The sequence below is a fragment of the Passer montanus genome, unplaced genomic scaffold, assembly GCF_014805655.1.
Source record: "Passer montanus isolate IOZ18808 unplaced genomic scaffold, ASM1480565v1 scaffold147, whole genome shotgun sequence".
Classification (NCBI taxonomy): domain Eukaryota; kingdom Metazoa; phylum Chordata; class Aves; order Passeriformes; family Passeridae; genus Passer; species Passer montanus.
In genome coordinates this window covers 529,472-552,339 of record NW_024361718.1, presented here as the reverse complement: position 1 = coordinate 552,339, position 22,868 = coordinate 529,472, and the positions used below count along the sequence as shown (strand labels likewise).

The window sequence follows — 22,868 nt, the reverse complement described above, 5'->3', positions numbered from 1 at the left end:
CTCCAAGAGCAGAAATAATGAAAGCACTCAGAGAGGGACCAAGATGGGCATATTATGGGGAAAAATAAAAATATTTAGCACTTTTTGAGTGAATTCCACTTAATCCTCGGAGCAGGAAGAGGGAGCCATGGGGTGAGGGAGAAGCTGTCCCTGGAGTGGTGTAAGCCACAGCTCTAAGTAGAATTTATGAATAATCAACTGTACTGAGAGAGGAAAAGAGCCAGAGATCTGGAAGGAAGATCTAAAAAAAGTGCTGGTTTCTCATGCTGGAAATAAAGGAAACCAGGAATAAAATTGATGCATTGAAACATTTAATTTTCAATTGTTTCTTACGTAGTTTGGGTTGTGGTTGGGGTTTTTGGTTTGTGGTTTTTTTTGTTGTTTCTGTTTTAGTGACCTCTGTTATAAATGAAATATTTCAAATTTAATGGATTTTTGAAATTTAGAAAGTGCCAGAGTGGAATTTTTCAGCTCTGTCAACTACATACATCCTTGATGCTATGAACATTTTGGCTGTTCCCAGTTGCTGATTCTGGGTGTGTTTGCCAACTGTGCTGCTCCACCTGCTGCTGCATTTCCCATGCAGGAATTTCCACACACACACAGAGATTGCTGCAGCCCCACCTTCATCACTGCAGGGACATCACTGCTGAGAAACTGTCAGGGGTGGGGATTGATGCCTTGGGGAGGCTGCTCTAGAGACCAGAGAGAGCTAAAGAATAAAGCAGGTAAAAGCTAAACTTGAGGCATCAGGATGAGAATGAATAGTTTAGAGGGAGGGGAAAAATCCTAAAGAGAGGAATCTGGAGAAGCCAAAGTGATCCAAGGGAATGACAAGATAAATGTCCTCACGCCTTTGACGTGGGCTCAGGGAGGTGCACAAGCACTTTGGAGTTTCTGAGGGGCTGCAGCTGGAGGGGAAGAAATGAAACTGAGCAAAACTGGGTTTTTCTCTCCATCAGAGGGAATGTCTGAGGATGAAAATGTATTCTAGCATGGTTTAACCTGCCCCAGGGGTGCAGGGAAAAGCTCTGTGGCTGCACGTGTGCGCACGCATGCGAGGCTGGGCCTGATGCACCCACAGACAGAGCAGTGGGAGCAAGCCTGGGCTCAGAAGGGGCTGAAGAGACTTTGGAAAGGATTTATTTTACATTTCTGGAGTTTACATCCAGGATTTTATTGTTCTTCCATTCTTTCAGTTTATGCCATTTCCCCAGAACCAGATCTTGTGCTTTGAAAGTGGATAACCTGTCTGACCCTTTTTTTTTGTTTCTTTTTCTGATGGCTTGGCTAAACCCTCAGCTTTAGGTAGGTGGAATAAATTGATTTTATTTCATTGTGATTTTGATAAACACCTCTCTGATGAGGTCAGCCTGGAAAATAACAGCCTGTCTTGAGCATGAGAAATGGGATAATAAACTTTTCAACAGGCACAAATAACTTCTAGTCTTGCAACAAAAGTGCACGGAGAAGGGAATTCATACCCAATATTCAGCTTCATAGGTCTCAAGCTGAAAACATTTAGACCAGGGCTGTGTAAGAGGCAGACTCATGGAATACTTGCACCATTTAAATCAGTTTGCCACGAGCAGCTGTTTTTTTTTTTCCAGAATGCTGAGGAATTCCTCAAGGCTGGTAAATTCCCACATTTCTCAGGAGACCCTGTGGTACCCATGAACCTGCCTTTCCAGGGGTCCATGGCTCGCAGGATGTGTCCTAGCCAATACTGAGAAAATTCCATTTTCCACCTCTGTTTCTGCAGTAAAGGTTTTTCCCCTGGGAATATATTTACTGTTTTTAATTTTTTAATGCATTGTTTATTCAATATTCTTCCACTTGCCACTTTTTCCAGCCTAATCTCTGGAAATCTGGGCCATGGCATTGCCTTCCCAGAGCAGCAAACTTCCCAGCTTAAAAACAAGGGCAGCACTCAGGTGCTGGGGATGCTGTAAATGGATTAAATGTGCTGAAATATAAATGATGTAGCAGATTTCTCAGCTGAAGTTTCCATTTCAAATCTAATGCCATTTCTAAAATTCATATTTAAGCTCATTCATAAGCCTTTCCACTAAATTAAATTTATTATATGCTCATTTCCCGGAAACATTTAAAATTGACTTCTGGGGTTTTTATTATAACAGTATAACAGTCTGTTAAATTTATGACATACTTTAATTGGATTGAACAATCTCAATGACAAAATACATTTATTCAAAGCGAAAACTTCTTAAAGTTTTATCACCTTTGAAACTTTTTCAAGGGGAGGTGTCTGTGGGACAGGATAGTGGAGAGAAAGAGGCCAGGGGAGACAGAGGTGAGATGGAGAAGGTGTGTCCTCCCCACACACTTGTGCTTTGTGAAATATTCAGGAGGTTGGTTCACCCTTTTCCTCTTTTTTACTCTGCATTCCTAATGCATGGTGGAAAAAGAATCTGAGCCTTAAAAGCTGTTATAAAATAACCCCATCATTCTCCAACCAGCACTACCACAGATCATGAATATTTAATATTTCAGGATATTAAATATATTAAGACTAACATAAAGTTTAACTCCAGAGGAAGTGCCTATTACACTGTTAACAGGATGTTCCAAAGTTTTTCATTACTGTTCTTGAAATTCATCACTTTCTCACAAAGCATTTCCATTTCCCCTTCCAACAGATGTGAAATAGCAGAATAAATCCAGGTGATTCTGGCAGCTTTCAGGTGAAATAGATTTGTGCCCTTTCAGAGTTCTTGTCCTTAATTATTCAAGCTTTTCTTGCCCTGAATTATCCAGTCTTAAATCTGAAGGTATTTGTGTGCCAGCTTTCACATTTTAAGTGTTGCACATATAGAAAATGCAGGACCCTTCAATGAGAAACTCAAAATCAGAAGGAGAAAAATACACCAATGCAGTTATTATAATTTGATGTGTATTTTGAAACTTGCTGGATAATATCTGATCTTCATTTCATGGAGAAGAGTTTTCAGTAGCTGAGGTCAAATATTTCCTAAGATGAGGTAAGAACTATCTAGAAGACTGAAGAAGGTTATTTTTTTAACATTTAAATTATCATTCCAGTCTCTGATCATTAGGTTTGGTTCAGTATCTGATTTTTACAAAATACTTTTGATTTCTGGTTATGACAATTCTGAGTTTTTCTATATTGTACACAGAGCTGCTGAGTCCCCCTAATTTTTTGATCTTCCTGGTTCATTAATGAAATCTTCAAGTAGAAGAGAACCTGTTATTTTATGGATCTTGATTATCCATTTATTAATTTAACTAAATGTCCTCATGCTTTAAACTTTGAAAGAGCAACACCAGCAGCTGCCAATGTATTTTTCCTAAATTACTTGCTGAAGGCAGTAACCCTAATATTTTCCTTTTTATTTTTTATTTTCATGAGAATTTTTGCAAACAAAGCATTGCACTGAGCTCAGGTCTCTCTGCCCCATTCCTTTTGAAGGGAGGAGCCTGCTGCACTCAAAGTTACAGGAAAACAATTTAAGTTTTCTTTCCTCCCCTTGGTTAATTTTTGGGTGCATCAACACATCCCTGTCCTGTGCTGATATCCCTGGTCTGAAACCCCATCAGGGACTTGGAGTTATAAAAATGTAAAAGTTGGGAGGGATCTTGGAACGTCTCTGGTGAAATTTTGTGGTCAAAGAAGGTCCAGCACTGACCTTGGAACTGTTGTCTTGGTGTTTGGCTGCATCTTAAAAACCTCCAAGGGCAGGGATTGCTCTTGTCTTGGGAAAACCTCTTCCAAAGCTTGATTTCCCTCCATTAATCAATTATTCCCTGCATGCTGCTTCATTACAATATTTAATTTTGTAAAAAAATATTTCTTTTTTATTGCCTTGTTACCTTTCTGTTATCCAGCTCAAATCAAAGCTTGTTTTTTGTATCATCTGTGCCACTATGGAGTATGGGTTTGAAAGTCTCCAATTACTGATTTGAAAAGACTTCTGTATTAATAATCTAAATTAATAGACTCAAGTTAAAAAATAATCTAGCTTTCCTGCCTGGACCACTTGAGGTGGAATGAGAGCTAATCAGCGCTGAGGTGCTTCAGGATTTTATGTTGTAGATGAGCAGAAGTTGAATCAAAAGTATTAAAACCCCCACAGCCTTTGCACACATTTTAATTTATTGATATCAGAACATTTTACCCCACCCACAGCACATTAATTAAACTGGGGATGAGGTTTTGTCATGCTATGACTCAACACCAAGGCAACATTTCCTGATGTGAAGTGTTAAAAGAATATTCTCCCTCCAGGACTTTACAGAATATTAGAATATCACACTGATTGTATGAACACTGAGCCAATTCTCATATATTCTGGGCCTTTTTGAACAGGTTCTTGTTGACATCATGCAAATATTCTTTTGCCAGAGCTGAACTCAAATAATTCTTGCTCAGTGATTTTTTACTTCTGCACTAGTTACTGGTTAATAAGTGATGAGAAATCCTTCTCATTGTGCAGAACCAGCTGCAACAGAGAAAAATCTCACAGGAATCCATTCTTCAACATTTTCTGGAACTCCTCTACATACCATAATCAGGGAATATTATTCTGTCTGATTCTGACTTCTGAATATTTTCATCTTTCCCTTCTCATTGTGCTCAGTTCCCTGAATTTCCACTTCCTGCTGATGTTAGAAGGTGTTGGATTTAAGCTGCCTCTCAATATTTTATATTTTAGAGCTGCCCCAGGAGCAGAGGCTGGTAAATGCAGAGGGTGGTAGTGAGAGCTGGGAGCAGGGATGTTGTAAACCCAGAGCCAAAGGCCTTGGATATTGCTCAGAAATAAATCTGCTTGACTTTTCAGGTCATAGTCAAATTTGCAAATGTCTTGCATTATCTCATCAAGCCTTAGATAATATTTGGGCTCTGTCAGACACTTTTTACCCCTTTCCACCCTGCAGATGCTCTGTTACCCACAGACCAGAGAGCTCTGCTGGGAGGTTTTGCTGTGCCCCATGAGCAAAAGCTCTGATGTGGCTCCTCTCTCTACACAAACACGAGCTAAGATGCTGGATTAAATACTCCTGTGAGTCAAAAAAATAGCAGATTCATGGTTGCACATGATCTCCTTTATGACTTCTCACCTGATTTATCACTGGGTGTCCACTGCAGCTCTAGAAGGACGCTGCTCAGTTTGCAGCTCATCATTGTGAAACCTGAGAAATGACCTGGCAGATTTCTGGGTGGTGTAAACCCTGAGGAATGACCTGGCAGATTTCTGGGTGGTGTAAACCCTGAGGAATGACCTGGCAGATTTCTGGGTGGTGCACGAGCTAAGATGCTGGATTAAATACTCCTGTGAGTCAAAAAAATAGCAGATTCATGGTTGCACATGATCTCCTTTATGACTTCTCACCTGATTTATCACTGGGTGTCCACTGCAGCTCTAGAAGGACGCTGCTCAGTTTGCAGCTCATCATTGTGAAACCTGAGAAATGACCTGGCAGATTTCTGGGTGGTGCAGCTGTTGAGTATAAACATAAAAGGACAAGGGGCTTTGATACTGTCCTTGTCACCTTCACTATTCATTAAAGTGTTCCACTTTCTACCACAACTACACTGGAAAACAAACACCAGAGCAAAGCAGAGAACTTTTTTTATTTTCTCAAAGGAACAACTCTGCTGCCGCAGGTACCACAAGAAGCAGGATTTGGGGTTGAGTATGTGCAAATGAAGGCATCATTTCTTCTTTTACTCTTTTGCTATTGATTTTTTTCTCTTTTCCCTGTGGTTGTGCTCATTGCCTTCACCTGTAATATTCTTTAAAAGTTCCATTTAGGAAAATTAGTTAGATTCCATAGCCCCAGATATCTCCTGCTTTGAGCATTTAATTTAACCTTTACATACAAAACTTAGACCAGAGTCCTGCAGAGGCTGCTGAGTGCATTTCAAACTCTGATCAGTCTGAGGGGTTTAAGTTGAATTCCTGAGGGATCTGGGGATGTCCAGCCTGGAGAAAAGGAGGCTCAAGGAGGACCTTAGTGCTCTCTAAAGTGATCTGGCAGGAGGATACAGCCAGGTGCAGTCGGGCTCTGCCCCCAGGGAACAAGGGACAGGGTGAGAGGAAATGGCCTCGGGTGGCAGCAGGTTTGGGTTGGATATTGGGAAAAATTTATTCCCTAAAATGGTGATGAGACACAGGAAGAAGCTCCCAGGGCAGTGGTTTAATCACCATCCTTGGCAGCATTCAAAGGACACATGGATGTGGCACTTGGGGACAGTGGTGGCTTTGCAGAGCTGGGTTAAGGGTTGGTCTTTTCCAGCCTTAATTATTCTGTGATTCCCCAAAATTCATTTTCTGGCTGCACAGCTGCTGTCCTTTGCAATGCTCCTCACTTGATAATTAATGCCATGGAGCACTTTGATCTGCTGAGCTGGGGGCACTGAGGGCCAGGGAAGTGTCAGGGAAATTTTGGAAGTCTGTGCTAATTATAGCTGTCAAAAAAACAGAGATGAAAGAGAACAGGTACAGCCTGTTTGCTGGGACACCTTGACACAGAATCCTATTAACAACAACAGAAAAATGTCCTAAAGGGGTTTTGACATTATTGTTAATCTGTGATGGGCAGGAAACAGTCACTGCAAGCTGGACCATTTGTAAGCAATAATTGAGGTGGCCAAGGAAATTTACTAAAAAATCCTTAATTCACACTCACATTTTAAGAAGGTGTAACTAAAGGTAGAGAGCCCTATTTTTTGGTTGTTTTTTTTTTCATTTTATGGTGCTTTTGAGGATCACCTGTCCCAGACTGCAGTTCTGAATAATTCAATATAAAATAGACACCTGACCTGTTGGGAGTTTATTCCAACAAATTAAGCTCTACACTGTGCACTACTAAATTAAATATATAAAATAAAGCTGCAGCTGTAGTTAACTTTTGGTTATAATTTATTTTTCATTTTGCTGTTGAGGAAAATGCCCAGAATTTTTGTGAACAATTTAAAATGCAAAACAGGAGCTTCCAGGCCCTGCTGGCTGAGTGAGCTCCGAATATTCCCCTTTAGCTCTGTTTTTACAGTTCTGCTCCCTCCTCCACCTGGAGGGGAGCAGGGGATTGTTCATGGATGCACTCCCCAGAAAACTTCATTATCCAGACATAATAAGTTATTTTTTCATCCCTTCGCACACTTCCAGCTCATATTTCTTTATATTTTGTGAATTGTTTGTCACCCTCAGAACTCTGAAGGGTTGTTTTTTTTCCCCCCAAGGTTTTTTTGTCCTGGTTCTGAAGTGAATTTCAGCTCTGTCGGTTTGAACTGGACTTTGGTGGCTTTGAAATAATCTACCACTCCATGTGCCCCATAATTATGTTCAATCTTATTGTTATTAATAATAATTTGATAATAAAATTATACAATGCAATGAGCAGAACCAAATAACTCAGCCCTATATCTGTTCTTTCCAAATGTGATCTATTCCCTGCCTAAAACAAAGAATTTGAAATACAAAGCAGTAAGTTTCAATGGTTTCTCCAAAGAACAGCATTTTTTAAAGCTTAAAGCTGGTTGGATTTAGTTGGTTACCTCTCTGTAAGGCTTGAGCCTATCTATTCTGCACAAAGATTTGCAGCAAGGCTGTAACAGCAGCCAGAAAAAGTCACAGAATTTCTATAGTTGTCCCAGTCCCTGAGTCACAAAGCAGAAAAAACCCTAATAAGGGGAGCTGATATGTCTTTTGCTACTTCTGGGATATAAGCTGAGGAAGAAGATCAAGTGAGGTCTGGATTTCTGTTTCTGCATGCACAGGCACTAGATCTACACTTACGGAGCTGGGCTAACAATTCTGTGATGGAAAACATTGAAAAATGATTTAAATAAAAAAATAGGTCTGAACAGTGCTTGTATTTCTGACATGGGGTAATTCTGTGTTTATTGAGGACCTTTCTCATTGCAGAGCCTCTTCTGGGGCCTTGTCATTTCCACTTGTGCAAAAATCACTGGCATGTGGCCCTAAAATAAGAGAATATATTCATCTGCTGGGAAATTCAAGCAGAAAGAGAGCTCAGTGTGTCACGATTAATGCATGAGAGAAGTGGGAAAATTCCTGGGATTAGGTTATTCCTTTTCCTTGAGGAGCAAGACACTGCTAGGTATGCAGTGTGCTTGAAGAGCCCAAACTCAGAGATGGTTTTTCTATATTTCACCCATCTTTTTCCCTCCCCTCAGGAGTTAAGCCTTGCTTGCCAGCAGTTAAGACTCAGTCACTAGTCCCAAAGAAAATTTATTTCTCAATAGCAGGACATCTAAAGGCCTTAATGGATTCAATGAGGCAGAAAGAAGGAGCAAAAGGACAGAAAAAAAAAATAAGAGAAAGATGTGTGGAGGGAAAAAAAAAAAGAAAAAAAGAGAAAGAACTAGGGCCCATTGTAAGAGCTCAGGAAAAGGAACTGGGCAGCAAGGATTGTATCTCCTGAAGTGTCTTTTGTTCCAGGCTGAAGTAACTGCAAAGAATGGCCCTTCATGGTGAGGCTTTGACCGTGGCCAAGGCTGATGTCTGTATTCAAAGGGGGAAAGTAGAACATTCATGAGATGCATGCAGAGTTCCTGCTCTCCGCCTCCTCTCTCTGAGGTTTCTAAACTGAGTTTTTCTCCACTCTCCCCTGCTCTGAGCATTTAAGGACACCTTGGGTTTGTTAGAAAAAAATTGATTTTTGTGCTTCTTGGTGCTTTTCCTGACCTGTTTGATAGCTGGGAATGGTTTCATATATAGGAAACTTCAATCAAAATCGTGGTTTTATGATTTCAGTCCTTCCCAGCTGCACCTTAGTGGGGAAATCCACTTTTATATGAATATTTAGGGCGGATCTAAGCCCTGGTGCACAGCTGAAAAGAGTAAAAAGTGTTTCAAGGGACATGCAGGTGGGAGAGGTTTTGGGCAGAGAAATAACCTGGTCTGTGAATTTAAAGTATTGGAAAGCAGAAGGGGCAGGGAGGAGCAGAGGGTGGGATATTTGCTGTGGCAATGCAGGGCAAGGTGCTGCAAAATGAAAGGGAAAGCCCCATGGCACAGATGAGCACAGCAATCCCTGTGGGGAAAATGCACTGATTGGCTCAAGATGACAAATTCAGGTTCCTTTTGCCATTGAGGCTACCAGGAACTTTTAGCTCATTATCAAAATTACACTGACCCATCAAAGAGGCTTTAGGAATGTGACAGTTGCAGTCATTTATTCAGAGTGAACCATGAATAAACGGTTCAGAACCTGCCCTTCCTGACCCATCCTCTTCCCCCCCTTCCCTGTAATCAATTAACAATTGATTGAACAATAAAAAACCAAACAATTCCCTGCAGCAGAGCATCCAACAGGAGCCAAAATAGAATATTTCTAGGTTATTATCATTGTTGATGCACGTGTCAGGGTTAAAATATTATTCCTTCAGGTGCAGGGCACTGCTGCAGGCTGGGATTTACAACTGGGGGGTTTCCAAAGCTGCCTTTCCCAAAACTCTGTGGTTGCCATGTCCTGGTCTCTATGTGTGCACAGAATTTCTGCACAGAAATTGCAATAAATATTGCTTTTCTTCAGTCTTGCTTTGTGTATTTGGAATAGTATTTGTACCTTTTCTTCTGCAGGAGCACACAGGGTCCCTAAGATGGGTTACACAAACATTTATAGCTCTGACTTTCCTAATGCTGCTCCAATTTCATATTTCTTCCCATGAAACAGAATAGCCACAACTCCCTATTCTCACACAGGTCGTTTGTCTTCAGCTCCTGCTAATCTGTCCAGCTTTAAGACTGGCTCCCTAACTGCAATTTTAGGTATCCATTCCCATACCCTCTATGCCAAGGCTATATTAAACCAAATTCCTGCCAGTGGGAAGGCAGGCTCTGCTCTCTGCAGCCAGCAAAGTCCACATTTCTGCCTTTATCTCCAGTGTGAAGATGTCTTTGTAGTACAAGTTTTGTTTACAAGGCTGTTCTTGTGAGATTTACAAACTCGAGCCCTGTATCCCACCCCAGTGTCAGCTCCTGTGGCTCGCATCCAAACTCACTCCCACGAATGGCAAAGCTTAATGAAATGAAATAAATTGCCTCATGAGCAACAAAGGCAGCTTCAAGCAGCTGCTGGTGCTGGGCTGGTAACTAAAACACATCTCCAGGAGGGAGCTGGCTGCTGTGCACCTGCTATTCACTCCTGCTGCTGGAAAAAACCTGTGTGCTCCAAAAAAGAAAGGAAGAAACTCAAAACATCCTGTGTAAGATGGATTGTGTCGTGGAAAGTAGACACTTTGGACAATTAGCGGTGTTGTAGAAAGTGTAAGGCATTGCTCTTAATTAAGGGCAGTAAAAAAATTCTGGGTTCTTTCCTGTGGGTGTGAAATGTGTTTGGAAAAACTGCAGTGCTCGAGGTCAGTGAGGATTTTTGTGCCTTGGGTTTGTGTGTCCCTTGTCCCTGAAGTGCCTTGCTAAGGGTGGAATCTCAGTGTGGGATGAGCACAGGGAGAGGTCTGTGCTCCCCAGGGAGAGAGCCCCTTTACATCCCCAGGCAGCCCCTCGGGATCTCTGCTGAGCTGAGGGCTTGGAGGGAGAGCTGAGAGATCAAAGCATTTCCCTGAGAGAGAAAATCAGTCTGTGGCAGTCACGTACTCCTCAGCCCCCTGTCTTCAGCCCAAGGGTTTTATCGTGTGATCCCTCTCATTTTTCTATGCATCACGTCACCTTTTCTTCCCAAACCCACAAATTAATTGCAGCAGTGTCAGATTGGTGTCCTACAAGCCAGCCTTGAGGTGATTTAGCAGCTACACTGAGAGGCTGCTCAGAGGGGAAGTTAGAGAGCAATAAACCTCAGTCAAGGTGTGACTAACTGCATTAGGGGGGTGGAGTAGCCACAGGGAAGGGAAATGTGGAGAATCAGGGTCAGGATGATAAGGATGCTTGTTAGTCTGAGTGGTGAGACTATTTATTGTACTTTTGTTATTATACTTAATGCACAAGTAGTGTTGCAAATGCTCCATGGTGCATCCATCTCTCAGCTGTCACCATGGAGATAAGAGCTCGTGTTGCTCAGTAGCTGACAGGAATGGGCTGTCATGCTGGGGGCACACAAACACACCTTTTGCCAAAGAAATGGGAGCTCTTTATTCTCCTAAAAAAGTCCTGGTCTCCCAATAGAATCACAGAATCACTTTTTCACTCTTGGGATGCTCAGATGCTGGACAGGTTTCCCAGAGAGGTTATGGAGTTTTCTTATTTTTAGATACTCAAAATTCAGCCAGTCCTTGAGCCACCTGATCTTTTCCTCCTGATTTGTGCTGTGAAATGCTCTCTAAGCCATTCACATGCCCTACCTATAATTCACAACCTGAATTATACTAAATTTCTATGGCCCTATAATCATTACAAAGAAATAAACCATTCCAAGGCAGGGCCTGTCTGTTTAACAGATGTGTCATCTAGGGAAAGATGAAGGTCTGCCAGATATGGGTTTTATGCTTTGGTTGGAAAGGACAGGACAGTTCATGGATTCAGGGAATATCCTGAGTTATGAGAGACCCACAGGGATCATCCAGTCCCGCTCTTGGCCCTACAGACACCCCAGCAATCCCACCCTGGGCATCTCTAGAAGTGGTGTCCAAACTCTCCTGGAGCTCTGGCAACCTCGGGATGTGCCCATTACCTGGGCAGTGCCAGCACCCTCTGGGGCAGAACCTTTCCCTGATCTCCACCCTGACCCTCTCTAGCCCAGCTCCAGCCTTTCCCTGGCTCCTGACCCCATCCCAGAGCACAAATCACAGCTGCCTCTCCACTGCCCCTCCTGGGGAGTCTGACCCTCTTCCTTCAGCTTCATGATTGCAAAATCCATCAAAAGACAAAAAGGTGTGCCTGTGCTATAGAATATCTTTGCCTGCCAGTTTACAAATCTTTTCTTTTTCCCCAGCATTTACTGCACAAGATTAAATAGTGCTGTGGTGCCCAGAAAACTGCAGCAGTGACTGCTAGATTTAGAGATGGCCACCACCAAACCTGCTGCAGTGCTTGGAGGATTGAGAGGATAATTTGCAAAAAAGTCTCACATACGATTAGTTTTGGTGCAAAATTCTAGGGAAAATTCTTACTACCACTGAATTAATGTTCTGCATTTTTAATATTTGCAATTATTTGAAATGTTATGAATTGATTGGGTGACAGCAGAGTCTGGCTGACACATTCATCTTTTCCAGCTGGCACTTTTTACATTTTGAGGGCAGCTTTTTTACCTTTTTCTGGCTGGAAAACCTCCCCTATAATCCTTTAGTCATTGCATTTCTCAAACTTCATCCAGCTTTTTTTTTTAACCTCAGTGCTGTTGTTCATTTAGGAGTGTGTTTTGGTGTTGTTGTTTTTGTTTGTTTGAGGGGTTTTTTTAATGACAAGTGAGGAAAATCAAGCAGGAATCTAAGGTGGAGATGATAAGGAATGCTCTGGTAAATCCTGATTTTACTAGAAAACATTGATTCACTGACACTAAAAGAGAATCCATGATATAATATAAAAATATATAATATATTTTATATATATATATATATATATATATATATAATCCATAATAATTCCATGAGGACAATACTCCTCCAGGTAACCCAGTTTCATATTCTGCAGGAAAAGTCAGAGGGTGAACAAACCCTGAACCAGGAGAAGGAGTTGGCCAAAAATTTTGAGTCTATTCCAACACACATTTAAGATCTTACGCATTTTGGAGTGACAGGAAAAATCACCTCCTGCCCAGCCCTGACCTTTGCATCTCTGTCTGCTTGAAGGTTAAACATTTTTAGGATGGGTGAGGAGTGAGAAATGGAAGGTCTGTCTAGAATAAGTAAAAATTCCAATTCTTGTAATGCCTTGTTGAACCCCTTTTTCTGCCAGTTTGAGATCAATTACACAACTGGAAATTCAGGTGCTGCTGTGGGATAATTCTGAATTATTTTCACAGAATTGGGGGTACTATGAGGAATAGTCATCACATATTTTATAAAGTAAAATGCAAACCTCTGGGTGTATGAGTAACTCATAGTCTCAGGTTTGTCTGTGAAGGTAAACTAGGTGGCATTGAGAGCTCTGAAAATCCTAGAAAGTTCTGGTAAGGAACAGCTTTGTTTTATAAAAGCTTGTAGATTTTAAACACCTTTACAAAATGGAAAAAAACCCCAACCCTCAGTTGATTAATTAGTCCTAATTTATATTTAAAATTCTTCCTGATTGATTTTTAAAGTTGACTTTTACTTGATTAAATAGAAGTCTTTAATTCTGAGATATTTGTGGCTCTGCAAATTCCCTCCTTGATGGGAGCTCTACATAAACACTCTGCTTGCAGTGATGAGCTCAGCCAAGATGCTGAAATTTGCTTCCTCCCCATCACTCTTCCTCTCCCTGCCCACAACCAGCGGGCAGCTCTTCCTCTTTGTACCCTTGAATGTTACACCAAAAAAATCATGTCATAGTTACAGGATGCTGTTATTTCACTGGTTTATCAGCACCATTGGTGGTGGAGATAAAATAATAAACTTCAGTCAAGAGCTAAAATAATAAATTTCAATCAAACATTTTTTTCTGGGTAAAAACCCCACAAAAGCCAAAACATCTGCTGCTTTTAAAGAAAAGCCTCCAGCAAAGATATTCCAGGTGCCAGGGACAATAACACCATGATTTTAGCATTGGGATTCTGCTTTTGTATTTCCACTGGGAGAGCTGTGGCTGCTTGCCAAATTGTGGTGCTCATTTTGCTCAAGGTTTTCTGCAACTTTCTGCCTTTGAGAAATTCCAGCACAGACCTTCTCCACAACCAGAGGGAAGCTCTTTCTCTTTGTGCCCCAGAATGTTAAATAAAAAAATCAAACTACAGTTATAGGATGCTGATATTTCACTGGTTTATCAGTACCATTAATGGTGGAGATAAAATAATAAAGTTCAATCAAGATTTTTTTTCTGGGTAAAAACCCCTCCAACCCCAAAACATGCACTGCTTTTAAAGAAATAACCTCCAACAAAGACATTTCAGGTGCCAGGGAAAATAACACCAGAATTTTAGCATCAGGATTCTGCTTTTGTATTTCCACTGAGAGTTGTGTCTCCTTGCCAATTTGTAGTGCTGGTTTTGCTTGAGAATTCCACCACAGACCTTCCTCACAACCAGAGGGCAGCTCTTCCTCTTTGTGCCCCTGCATGTTAAAAAAAAAAATCAAATTATAGTTATAAGATGCTGTTATTTCACTGGGTTATCAGCACCAATAATGGTGGAGATAAAATAATAAACTTCATTCAATTGTCTTTTCTTGGTAAAAAACCCACAAAACCCAAAACATCCACTGCTTTTAGAGAAAGATATTCCAGGGACAATAACACCATGATTTTAGCATTGGGATTCTGCTTTTGTATTTCCACTGGGAGAGCTGTGTCTGCTTGCCAAATGGTGGTGCTGGTTTTGCTCAAGGTTTTCTGCCTTGAGAATTCCAGCCCGGCCCTTCCCCTGCTTCCCAGAGCTATTTTGGGCACGCAGTGTTTACAACTGTTGGGATTTTTGTGAGAGCAGTGTGGTAACAGCACGTTCACACCGTGAGGAACACACTTCCCAACAAATGGAGAGCACATTTTTGGGACTGTTGGTGTTGAGGGTTGTTGCAGCCTTCACTTTTTCACCACCCTGACTCCTCTGAGAACATTGGGGAGGGGAGGATTAATGTTGAGTGTGGAAAATATAAATGTGGAGGCTGAGGAAGCATTGGGAGGAGGCACTGAGCTCCTGGGTTGTATTTACTATAGCTATTGATCTATGTAATAGATAAATGCTTTTCTTTCTGGCATTTAATGACAGCAAAAATGTAATAACGTGAATGAAACATTTTCAACAGTTGCTCAGTTTTTAGTTCAGGTTGGTCCTTTTTAGTGTGGATTCACTTGTGAACATTTAAAAACACTTTAGAGCAGTCGCCACAATCTGAACTGATTTGTACAATGTGTAAATTTTACTGGGAATTTGGTACTAAGAACTTGACCAAGGCCTATTCTGGCTGGAATTAATCCTTGAAATAAAAGGAACTGTGACTTAAAGTCATTTTTTTAGGATCCAGCCCATTATTTATGATCATTTCCCCTTTTTTTGAAGCTGTTGGCGCATCATTTGTCACTGATTGGGTCATTATTAAGCTGTGCATATATCAAGAATTAATCTGGTTTTCTTAATTTGCCTTTATTTATTTATTCTTAATAATTTATTATGAATAAACTTATTTGCCATTACTATTTATTTATTTAAAATTCAATTTATTATGGTATTTAAATGAAGGCACTCACATAAATTATTCCAATAATGGGATAAAATTCACTGTTTCTACATTTTCTATGGGTACTTTTTTGTGTCCTGGTATCCATGACTGGGATTTTTGGATATGTCTGCAAATTCTGTTCTTGGTAGTCTTACAAATGAATATTTTGGGGCAGGATCTGGTAATAAGAGAATTTTTACCCAAATACAAGGAACTCTATCTTTACATTAGCTCTAGACAGTACACTGATATTTTTTCTTATTAAGTAGGAGGTCTGTAGACCTCATCAAAAGAACTACCAAGCCTGAAGAGCAATTTTACCAGAAAGAAGACAGATCTTGATTTTAATTCTCCTGGGCAAGCTGGAAGCAAACCCAGCTGTTGGAAGGAGCTGGGAAATGACACATATTTAGAAAACTTGCTGCTGCTTGAGGAATATTAATGGGGAGAAGGGAGCTCATCATGGGAGTGAATTGTTCACTCCATTCAGCTGGGAAAATGAGCTGCTGCTGTGCATGGATATTGTCTGCCCTTGGTGCTGTCTCATTGTTTTCCAATTTTAGCTGCATGCCTGGGATTCTAATAGAGCACTTTGGATTCAGCCTTCCACCATGGCTTCTCTTTCTTTTGGAGCTTTGGACCACAGGCAGGCAGTTTGGTGAACACAGAATATTTGAAATGGAATTTGGGAAGTGCTGAAAGGTGTATAAAGTCAGACTCAATGTAAAGAAAAATTCATGCTGCAAAATATATGGAAAATAGGTTTTTACACCCATTTTTAACTTGGGATTAAGGCTTTTAAATAAAAACTTGGGCTTGTTAAAGCATTTTTCATTGAAGAGAGAACTCCCTTCTGCCCATTCAGTTAAAAGAATTACAAACCAAAATTAAACAGAACATTTTGGTTTGGTTTTGGGGTTGGTTTTTTTATTGACTCAATGAATTTTGGAGTGAAGTTTTCATTGACTTGTGAAGGAAACCATTCCAGTGGGGCTCAGACTTTCATTAATTTATTTATTGCCTTCACCACTGTGTGGAAAAAAACCTGGGACTTGCACAGCTCTGCCAGGTAGGGATTTTTCTGTGTCCCAGGCAATGACCTCAGTGTGAGGTGGTGCTGGAATTATTCCTTTCTGCAGTTCTTATTTCATGTGGAACCTTTTGCTTCCTGTGATCACAGCCTCTCCCATCCCTTCAGCCAGTGTCCTCTCCTGGCCCCTCTTTTCTGGCTCATCTCATTGAATTTTCATTCCTTTTGGATACTTATTTCTCAGTCTCCAAATCTCACTAAATTTTGTTAGCTGTTGGGGTTTGAATTTATTCCTTCACTCACACATGATTCAGTGGTAATTTAGAAGGAATCCTGCAGTTCATAGGCAATCTGGTTAAGGTTGGTTTTCCAGAATTAATCTGGTGCAAGATTTCCTCTGTGGATAAACAAAGATGACAAACAGAAGATGATGCTGAATAAATCCATGAAACACACAGAGAAAACAGAAAAATCATCCATTGTGCAGATTCTAACCCCTCCCCTCATTCCACTTAAACAAATCCACTTACCTGCTGTTCTCTTGGGATTTTGGTTGTGTTTCTTTCTCTCCATATGAAATTTTACCTTTAAAATGTAGGTGGACCTCGAATGTTTTCTCCCTTTTGACATGCTTTTAAAACCTTGTGAATCAGCTGTCACTCCTTTATACATTTATACCATTTTACTTGTAAATCCAGTTAATGTGGAAAATCTCCCTTTTCAGTTGTCACCTGCAGCTCTGTAGATGGTGTAGAGTCAGATGAACAAAAGCCTTTTTTCCCAACAGTGCTGCATGGAATATTTCACAGTATCCCATGGCAGCTGAAAAAGAAAATTATTTATCTTGTTTATCATCTGCTGGTACCATCTAGGAAGTCAGAAGTTGTGAAACTGGCAAATATCTGTGAAGCCAAGTCTGGTTTGACTGTGGCTTGTGGGACAATTTGAAAACTTTTGATGGAAACCCTGCTCAAATTGGTGATTCCTGGGTGTGGGTACAAAGAGAGCAGAGCTGTCAGGCAGGGGTATGATAATTATATTTCTATATTTGTACCAATTTTTTCCTCTGGATAAAAATTACTCTTTTCCTTCTCGCATCACTGGGTGAAATTTTGGTTCTTGAGCAGTTTCTCCATACAGGAGTGTAGTGCAGTGTGGGCACAGTTGTGTTTCTCTCCGGTTCTCCATGCTCATGGTTTCAAATAAATAAATAAAGTTAAATTACACCAGCATTAAAACACTCTGTGAAAAATAAGGATGAGCAGGGCCAGGGGGCAGGTCTGATTTTCCATAAACATTTAAATAGTGAGTTCTGGCAATCTCTGGCAATTCCTGCTTTGATATTCCTGATGTTTACAGCCCAGTGGAGCAATAGAGGATTTTAGGGGACAGGACTTAGCAAGCCAGGAATCTCCTGAAGCACCCAGATAAATTTAATCCCATTTATAAAGCACTTACAGTTCCTTATAGTGCAAACAAGCTTGAAGATTGCAGCTTGCAGGGGAGAATTCCATCACCTTCCTGGCCTCCAAGTGATATTTATATCAGGAATCCTGGCTGTGTGTCCTTAGCAAGAGCCAAGCAAAGGAGGAAGGTTCACAGCTTCATGCTGCTGTGAGGAAGTGTGTGCAGCTCAGGCTGGTGTGCTCTGTGGGAGCTCTGGCCAAAGAAATCTGATCTGGGGCTTGGAGATCTCCATGGCTTGGGGCTCAGTTCACTGCATGGAAACCTTCCTCCTTACTCAGGTTATCCCAAATTTCTCCTACTTACCCTCAAAAGCCAGATCCCCTCACCCTGCAGCATGATCTGCCTGGAGGGTTCACAAAAACACCTTTCCGTTTAGGACAAGAAGTTCAGCACTCCCAGGGGACAAACTGGAACACAGGCACATATCTGTGCTGTTGAGATATTTAGGTATGAAAAGACAAAACTGAAATCTAGCTCAGTTCTCAAAATCTTTATGGTGCCTCACTCATGCAATCATTTCATAGGTACCCAGGTATCTACATATTAACCTTGAGTGGCATCTAAACCTTTTTAAGATTCTGGTATTTAAATTTCCACTACTTGCTACTCAACTTATTTCATATTCTTTGATACTTAAAGCTCATGGCAATCAATAAAATATCTATTTTAAGGATCTTTGGTTCCAGTGTACCTTCAGTTAAGCACCCAAGGATAGTTCAGAATTGTTGAGTGCATTTCCACCTACTTGTATGTCTAAATATCATTGTAAATTTTTCTTTCAAGCACATTGTGAGAGGAGAACTTGGTGCAAAAACTCGCCTGCCAGAAATTTTTATTTTTTTTCCAACTGCTTAAACATTGGCATGGCTCTGACAAGGGTTTAAAAAAAGCATTTTGAGCATTGGGATGCAAATTAACATACCAAGCAATTAAAGTCAATTAAAACAGGATGTGGTGTAATTAGAAACAGTTGTGTTCACATTGATATTCAGAGAGGTTCGATGTGTTGAAAGAAAAGAAAACAATTCAGGAAACTTTTAATGCCCCACAGATGTGATGATGATGCTAATAGTGGCACTGATTCCTAAATTCCCCATCCTGCCTCACCTCAGGAGCTCCTGGGAAGGGGGAGAAAATGGGAATTAATGGCTCTATCCCAGCACAGTGCACTCACCTGCTAAGTAAGGAGTTCCTCCATTTCTGAGGGTACCTGATGAGGCATATGAGATCATTTCATGTTTGGGGTTAAATAGTCTGAAAATCCAATTTCAGTTCATTAATTACAAAACTATGTCTGAGAATCCTTCCACAGGTCATTCTTTGATGTATCCCTTTCATTTGCATAGGAGACAGATAGTGGACTCCTCAGTTTAAAATACATTTTTTTGAGGTTGTATTTTTCACCAAATGACTTTTTTCCATTCAGCAGCTGAACTAATTTTGATAGATGTGATGATGATGCTAATAGTGGCACTGATTCCTAAATTCCCCATCCTGCCTCACCCCAGGAGCTCCTGGGGAGGGGGAAAAAAAAGAAAATTAGTGGCTCTCTGCCAGCACAGTGCACTCACGTGCTGAAGTCAAAGAGAAGCTGGAGCTTTTCACCCTCAGGGGTTGTGTGATCGATTACCAGCAGTGTCAGTGGGCTCGGGAAGAGGGGATCTTTCCACCTTTCCCACTCCTGCTTCCTTGGTGTCCCTTCCATTGTGCTTCTGGATGCCTGTATTGGCATTTATTGCCAGAAATACTGAGCCAGTGGTGCTTTACTTTTGTCCCCTTTTTGCATGGCAACCAGAGAGCAGGGAGAGCCCTAATTCCTCTAGAGCTGAGGCAGAGCTGTCCTGATGGCCCAAAAATTGGTTAGAGGTTGTGGCTGCAGCCCTGGCTGCTGGGGGATTGCACATGGGATGTGCAGGAAGCAGTGGATGTGCTGCACAGCAGTGCACAGAAGGAAGGAAATGCAAGGAAATATTGCAGATTGCAAGGAAAAAAAGATTGGAAGGAAACACAAGGAAATATTATTGATATTACAACTATTACAGGTGCAAGGCCTTCAGTGCCATCACACGGATGTGTCTGCTGACTGCCCTCTGTTAAATGCAACTTTTGATTTAAAACGAGGAGGAAAAAATAGCTGGCAAAGAACTAAATAAATGAAAACCATTAGCTGGCCACTCCATCCTTTCCACCTAATTTAAAGCTCAGAGCAGGACCGTGTCCATCCCATGTGTTTATTTTTTAATTCTCATTAGCTGCTGGTCCTTTTTTATTTGAAACCCAAATGTGGAGAGACAAGGTCTGTTCAAACTCAGCCAGTCATAGCAGTTTGCATTTCCACTAATAGCCAACAAATGTAAGCACTGGGATAAAACCTCCCATTTTGCATTGAACTGACCTAGGAATTCATCAATTCAAGCTTTTGGGACCTATAGGAATAAAAAGGTGCTCTCCATTTCCTGGGAAAGTCAAGTTCCTCCATTTCTGAGGAATGAGGCACATGAGATCATTTAATGTTTGGGGTGAAAGAGTCTGAAAATCCAATTTCAGTTCATTAATTACAAAAATGTGTCTGAGAGTCCTTTCACAGGTCATTCTTTGATGTTTCCCTTTCATTTACATAGGAGACAGATACTGGACTCTGTTTAAAACACATATTTTTTTGAGGTTGCATTTTTCACCAAATAAATTTTTTTCCATTGAGCAGCTTAACTAATTTTGACTGGTGCAAGGCAGGTGTATGAGTAAGACAGGTAGAAATGGCCACAGGAAACTATAGAGAGTTAAATTTATAGAGAGGTGGTTGTCACATAAAGAAAACATTGACAATGGCATGGAATTTATATTGAGTTTGAGAAGCCATGTGCTGCTCTCAGTTTTGAGATTGTGAAACAGGACCAATTCTGCTACATTTTTCCTTTGGAAAATGTGACTTCTTGCAGCTTTCCTGTTGCTGCCCATGCAGAGAAAAAAAAACAACCCTGATTTCTGTGAAAGAAATAAACCCAAAAAGCCGTACCCATGTCTATGAAAACAGCAATTGCTGAGGTTCAGCACCTCAGACATTTTGCCTGAAGGCTGTTTGTAAGATAAGGGCTCTCTATCAAATCCCAAGGAGATATGGATAGAATTTAACCTTTGGGCTTGATGAAATGCTTATTCCTGAAACCCAGACATGCAGGCAGAGCAGTCTGAAGGGAAATCACTTTAGCAATTCTGGGGTGGCTGAGAATCCATTGCTTGTATTGTTATAACATATGTAATTAATTACTTGTTAGCATATGTTTGGGAATAATACACTTACAGAGGACTCCCCAGTCTCTATAAAAATTGCTGACTTCTCCCCCTGGCCCTGAGGAGTTTAGAAGGGAATATGGTTGGAGGACAAAAACCACCTGCACAAAGGCAGCCAAGGCACTTTTCCTCCAGCAGATGTGAAAAGAAGGTGGTTTTGCTGCTGCTGGAAGTAAACTGACAGAATTCACAGAATTCACAGAATTCACAGAATACACAGAATTCACAGAATGCTTTTCTGCTGTTTGTTTCCTCCCCCAGGTTGTGTATGTAACAGCCACGTTCCCCTACATCATGCTGATGATCCTCCTGATCCGGGGGGTGACGTTGCCCGGCGCTTCCGAGGGCATCAAGTTCTACCTTTACCCCGACATCTCCCGGCTCTCCGACCCACAGGTAGGACCTTGGCTGCACAGCTCTGTGCCCTTCTGGCTGGGAAAAACTGCAGAGGTGCCTTGGGTTGGAAGTCTGAACTCAGGTGACTGCTGGGAGATTGCACAGATCCCTTTGTGGGAATAAATTTGTGAAGAATTCTCACAGCCTGGCAGAAGGCTCACACTGTATATCTGTATGCAAACTTTGAGATAAGAAATGCTGACTTAGAAATGCCATGGAACAGGACAGATATTGTGGAGAGAGAAATGGAACTAGAAACAAGTTTCAAAGGATGGCCTTGCAAATAAGACTGGATACATTGGAGAAATAGAATTATGAAAGATGCATTGTAGTGGGAGCCACGAGGGGTAGCTTTAGATTATTTGCTTTAAGGCATTTACAGCACAGTGTAGTAAAAAGCTGATAGCCAAGAAACACAGTATATTGTAATTAAGAAATAGCTTCTGATTGTGATGGTGTGAATTATAACATCTGTATTGTCTCACCCTTCTCATGAGACTGAAAATGGAATAAAAGCTTTTAAAACACCTCTCAGCTGTCCCATCTCTGGGTCAGAAAAGAGCTTAATCCAACCCCCTTTGCCTGGCCTCTCTTGGCTGCAGAGATGAATGGTATTGGCTATGCCTTGATGGAGGTAAGGGAAGAAATGCTCCCAACACAACCTGGGGAGGAATCTGCCTCTGCCAGATCCCAGGGTTTGCTCAGGTAGAACGTTCCAGGCACGTGGGACGTGCAGGAAGCAGTGGATGTGCTGCACAGCAGTGCACAGAAGGAAGGAAATGCAAGGAAATATTGCAGATATTCAGGTGCAAGGCCTTCAGTGCCATCACATGGATGTGTCTGCTGACTGCCCTCTGTTAAATGCAACTTTTGATTTAAAACGAGGAGGAAAAAATAGCTGGCAAAGAACTCAATAAGTGAAAGTCACCCAGTTCCTCACTGGAGATGTGGAATTGGGGATGGGGCTGTAAAGCCATGCTGTGTGTTGGAACAGATCAGGTTTTAAATTGGAAAGTATTTTGGTTGATAAATGCAGATTTTCAGAGCCAGTTGCAGTTGGTGCTTCTGCCCCTGAGGGACAAGAGTGCTGCCACCAGTTCAGTGGCAACAAATTTAACTGGAATTTCACCATTTTTTGGTTCTTTGCTCATTCCAAATCTATATCTCAGGCAGAATTAACAGAGAAATTATTCATTCAGATGACTGCTGTCTTTATAGCAGAATATGCAACCAAGGAGGAACAAGGTGCTCAAACCAGGATATCTTCCTGTTTTGCTGTTTCTAATTTAAAGTAGAACATGGAAATAATGGATTAAATAATGGGTTTTGGTTTGGGTTTTTTTAAAATTTCCAGTGACAGAGGATTACAATAGAACAGTTACTGTCCATCATTTGTATAATATTGAAGGGGGAAAGTGACACAAT

At 41.1% G+C, this 22,868-nt stretch overlaps 1 protein-coding gene and 1 long non-coding RNA gene across 4 annotated transcripts in view; one reads left to right on the top strand and one right to left on the bottom strand.

The window, feature by feature from the left end:
* The window catches only part of LOC120498374 (sodium- and chloride-dependent GABA transporter 3), a 94,863-nt gene that overhangs the window by 25,104 nt on the left and 46,891 nt on the right, over nucleotides 1-22,868 (top strand). For all 3 annotated transcript variants that reach the window (XM_039701023.1, XM_039701022.1, XM_039701024.1), the window contains exon 7: nucleotides 21,309-21,443. In XM_039701023.1, the coding sequence (XP_039556957.1) occupies nucleotides 21,309-21,443 (135 nt within the window). The remainder of the gene's footprint in view (nucleotides 1-21,308; nucleotides 21,444-22,868) is intronic.
* On the bottom strand, nucleotides 14,014-17,798 carry LOC120498376. The gene is made up of 4 exons (XR_005626670.1): nucleotides 17,748-17,798; nucleotides 16,820-17,111; nucleotides 16,593-16,686; nucleotides 14,014-14,155 (listed from the first exon to the last, which is right to left on the bottom strand). It is a non-coding gene; the product is annotated as an uncharacterized LOC120498376 (long non-coding RNA).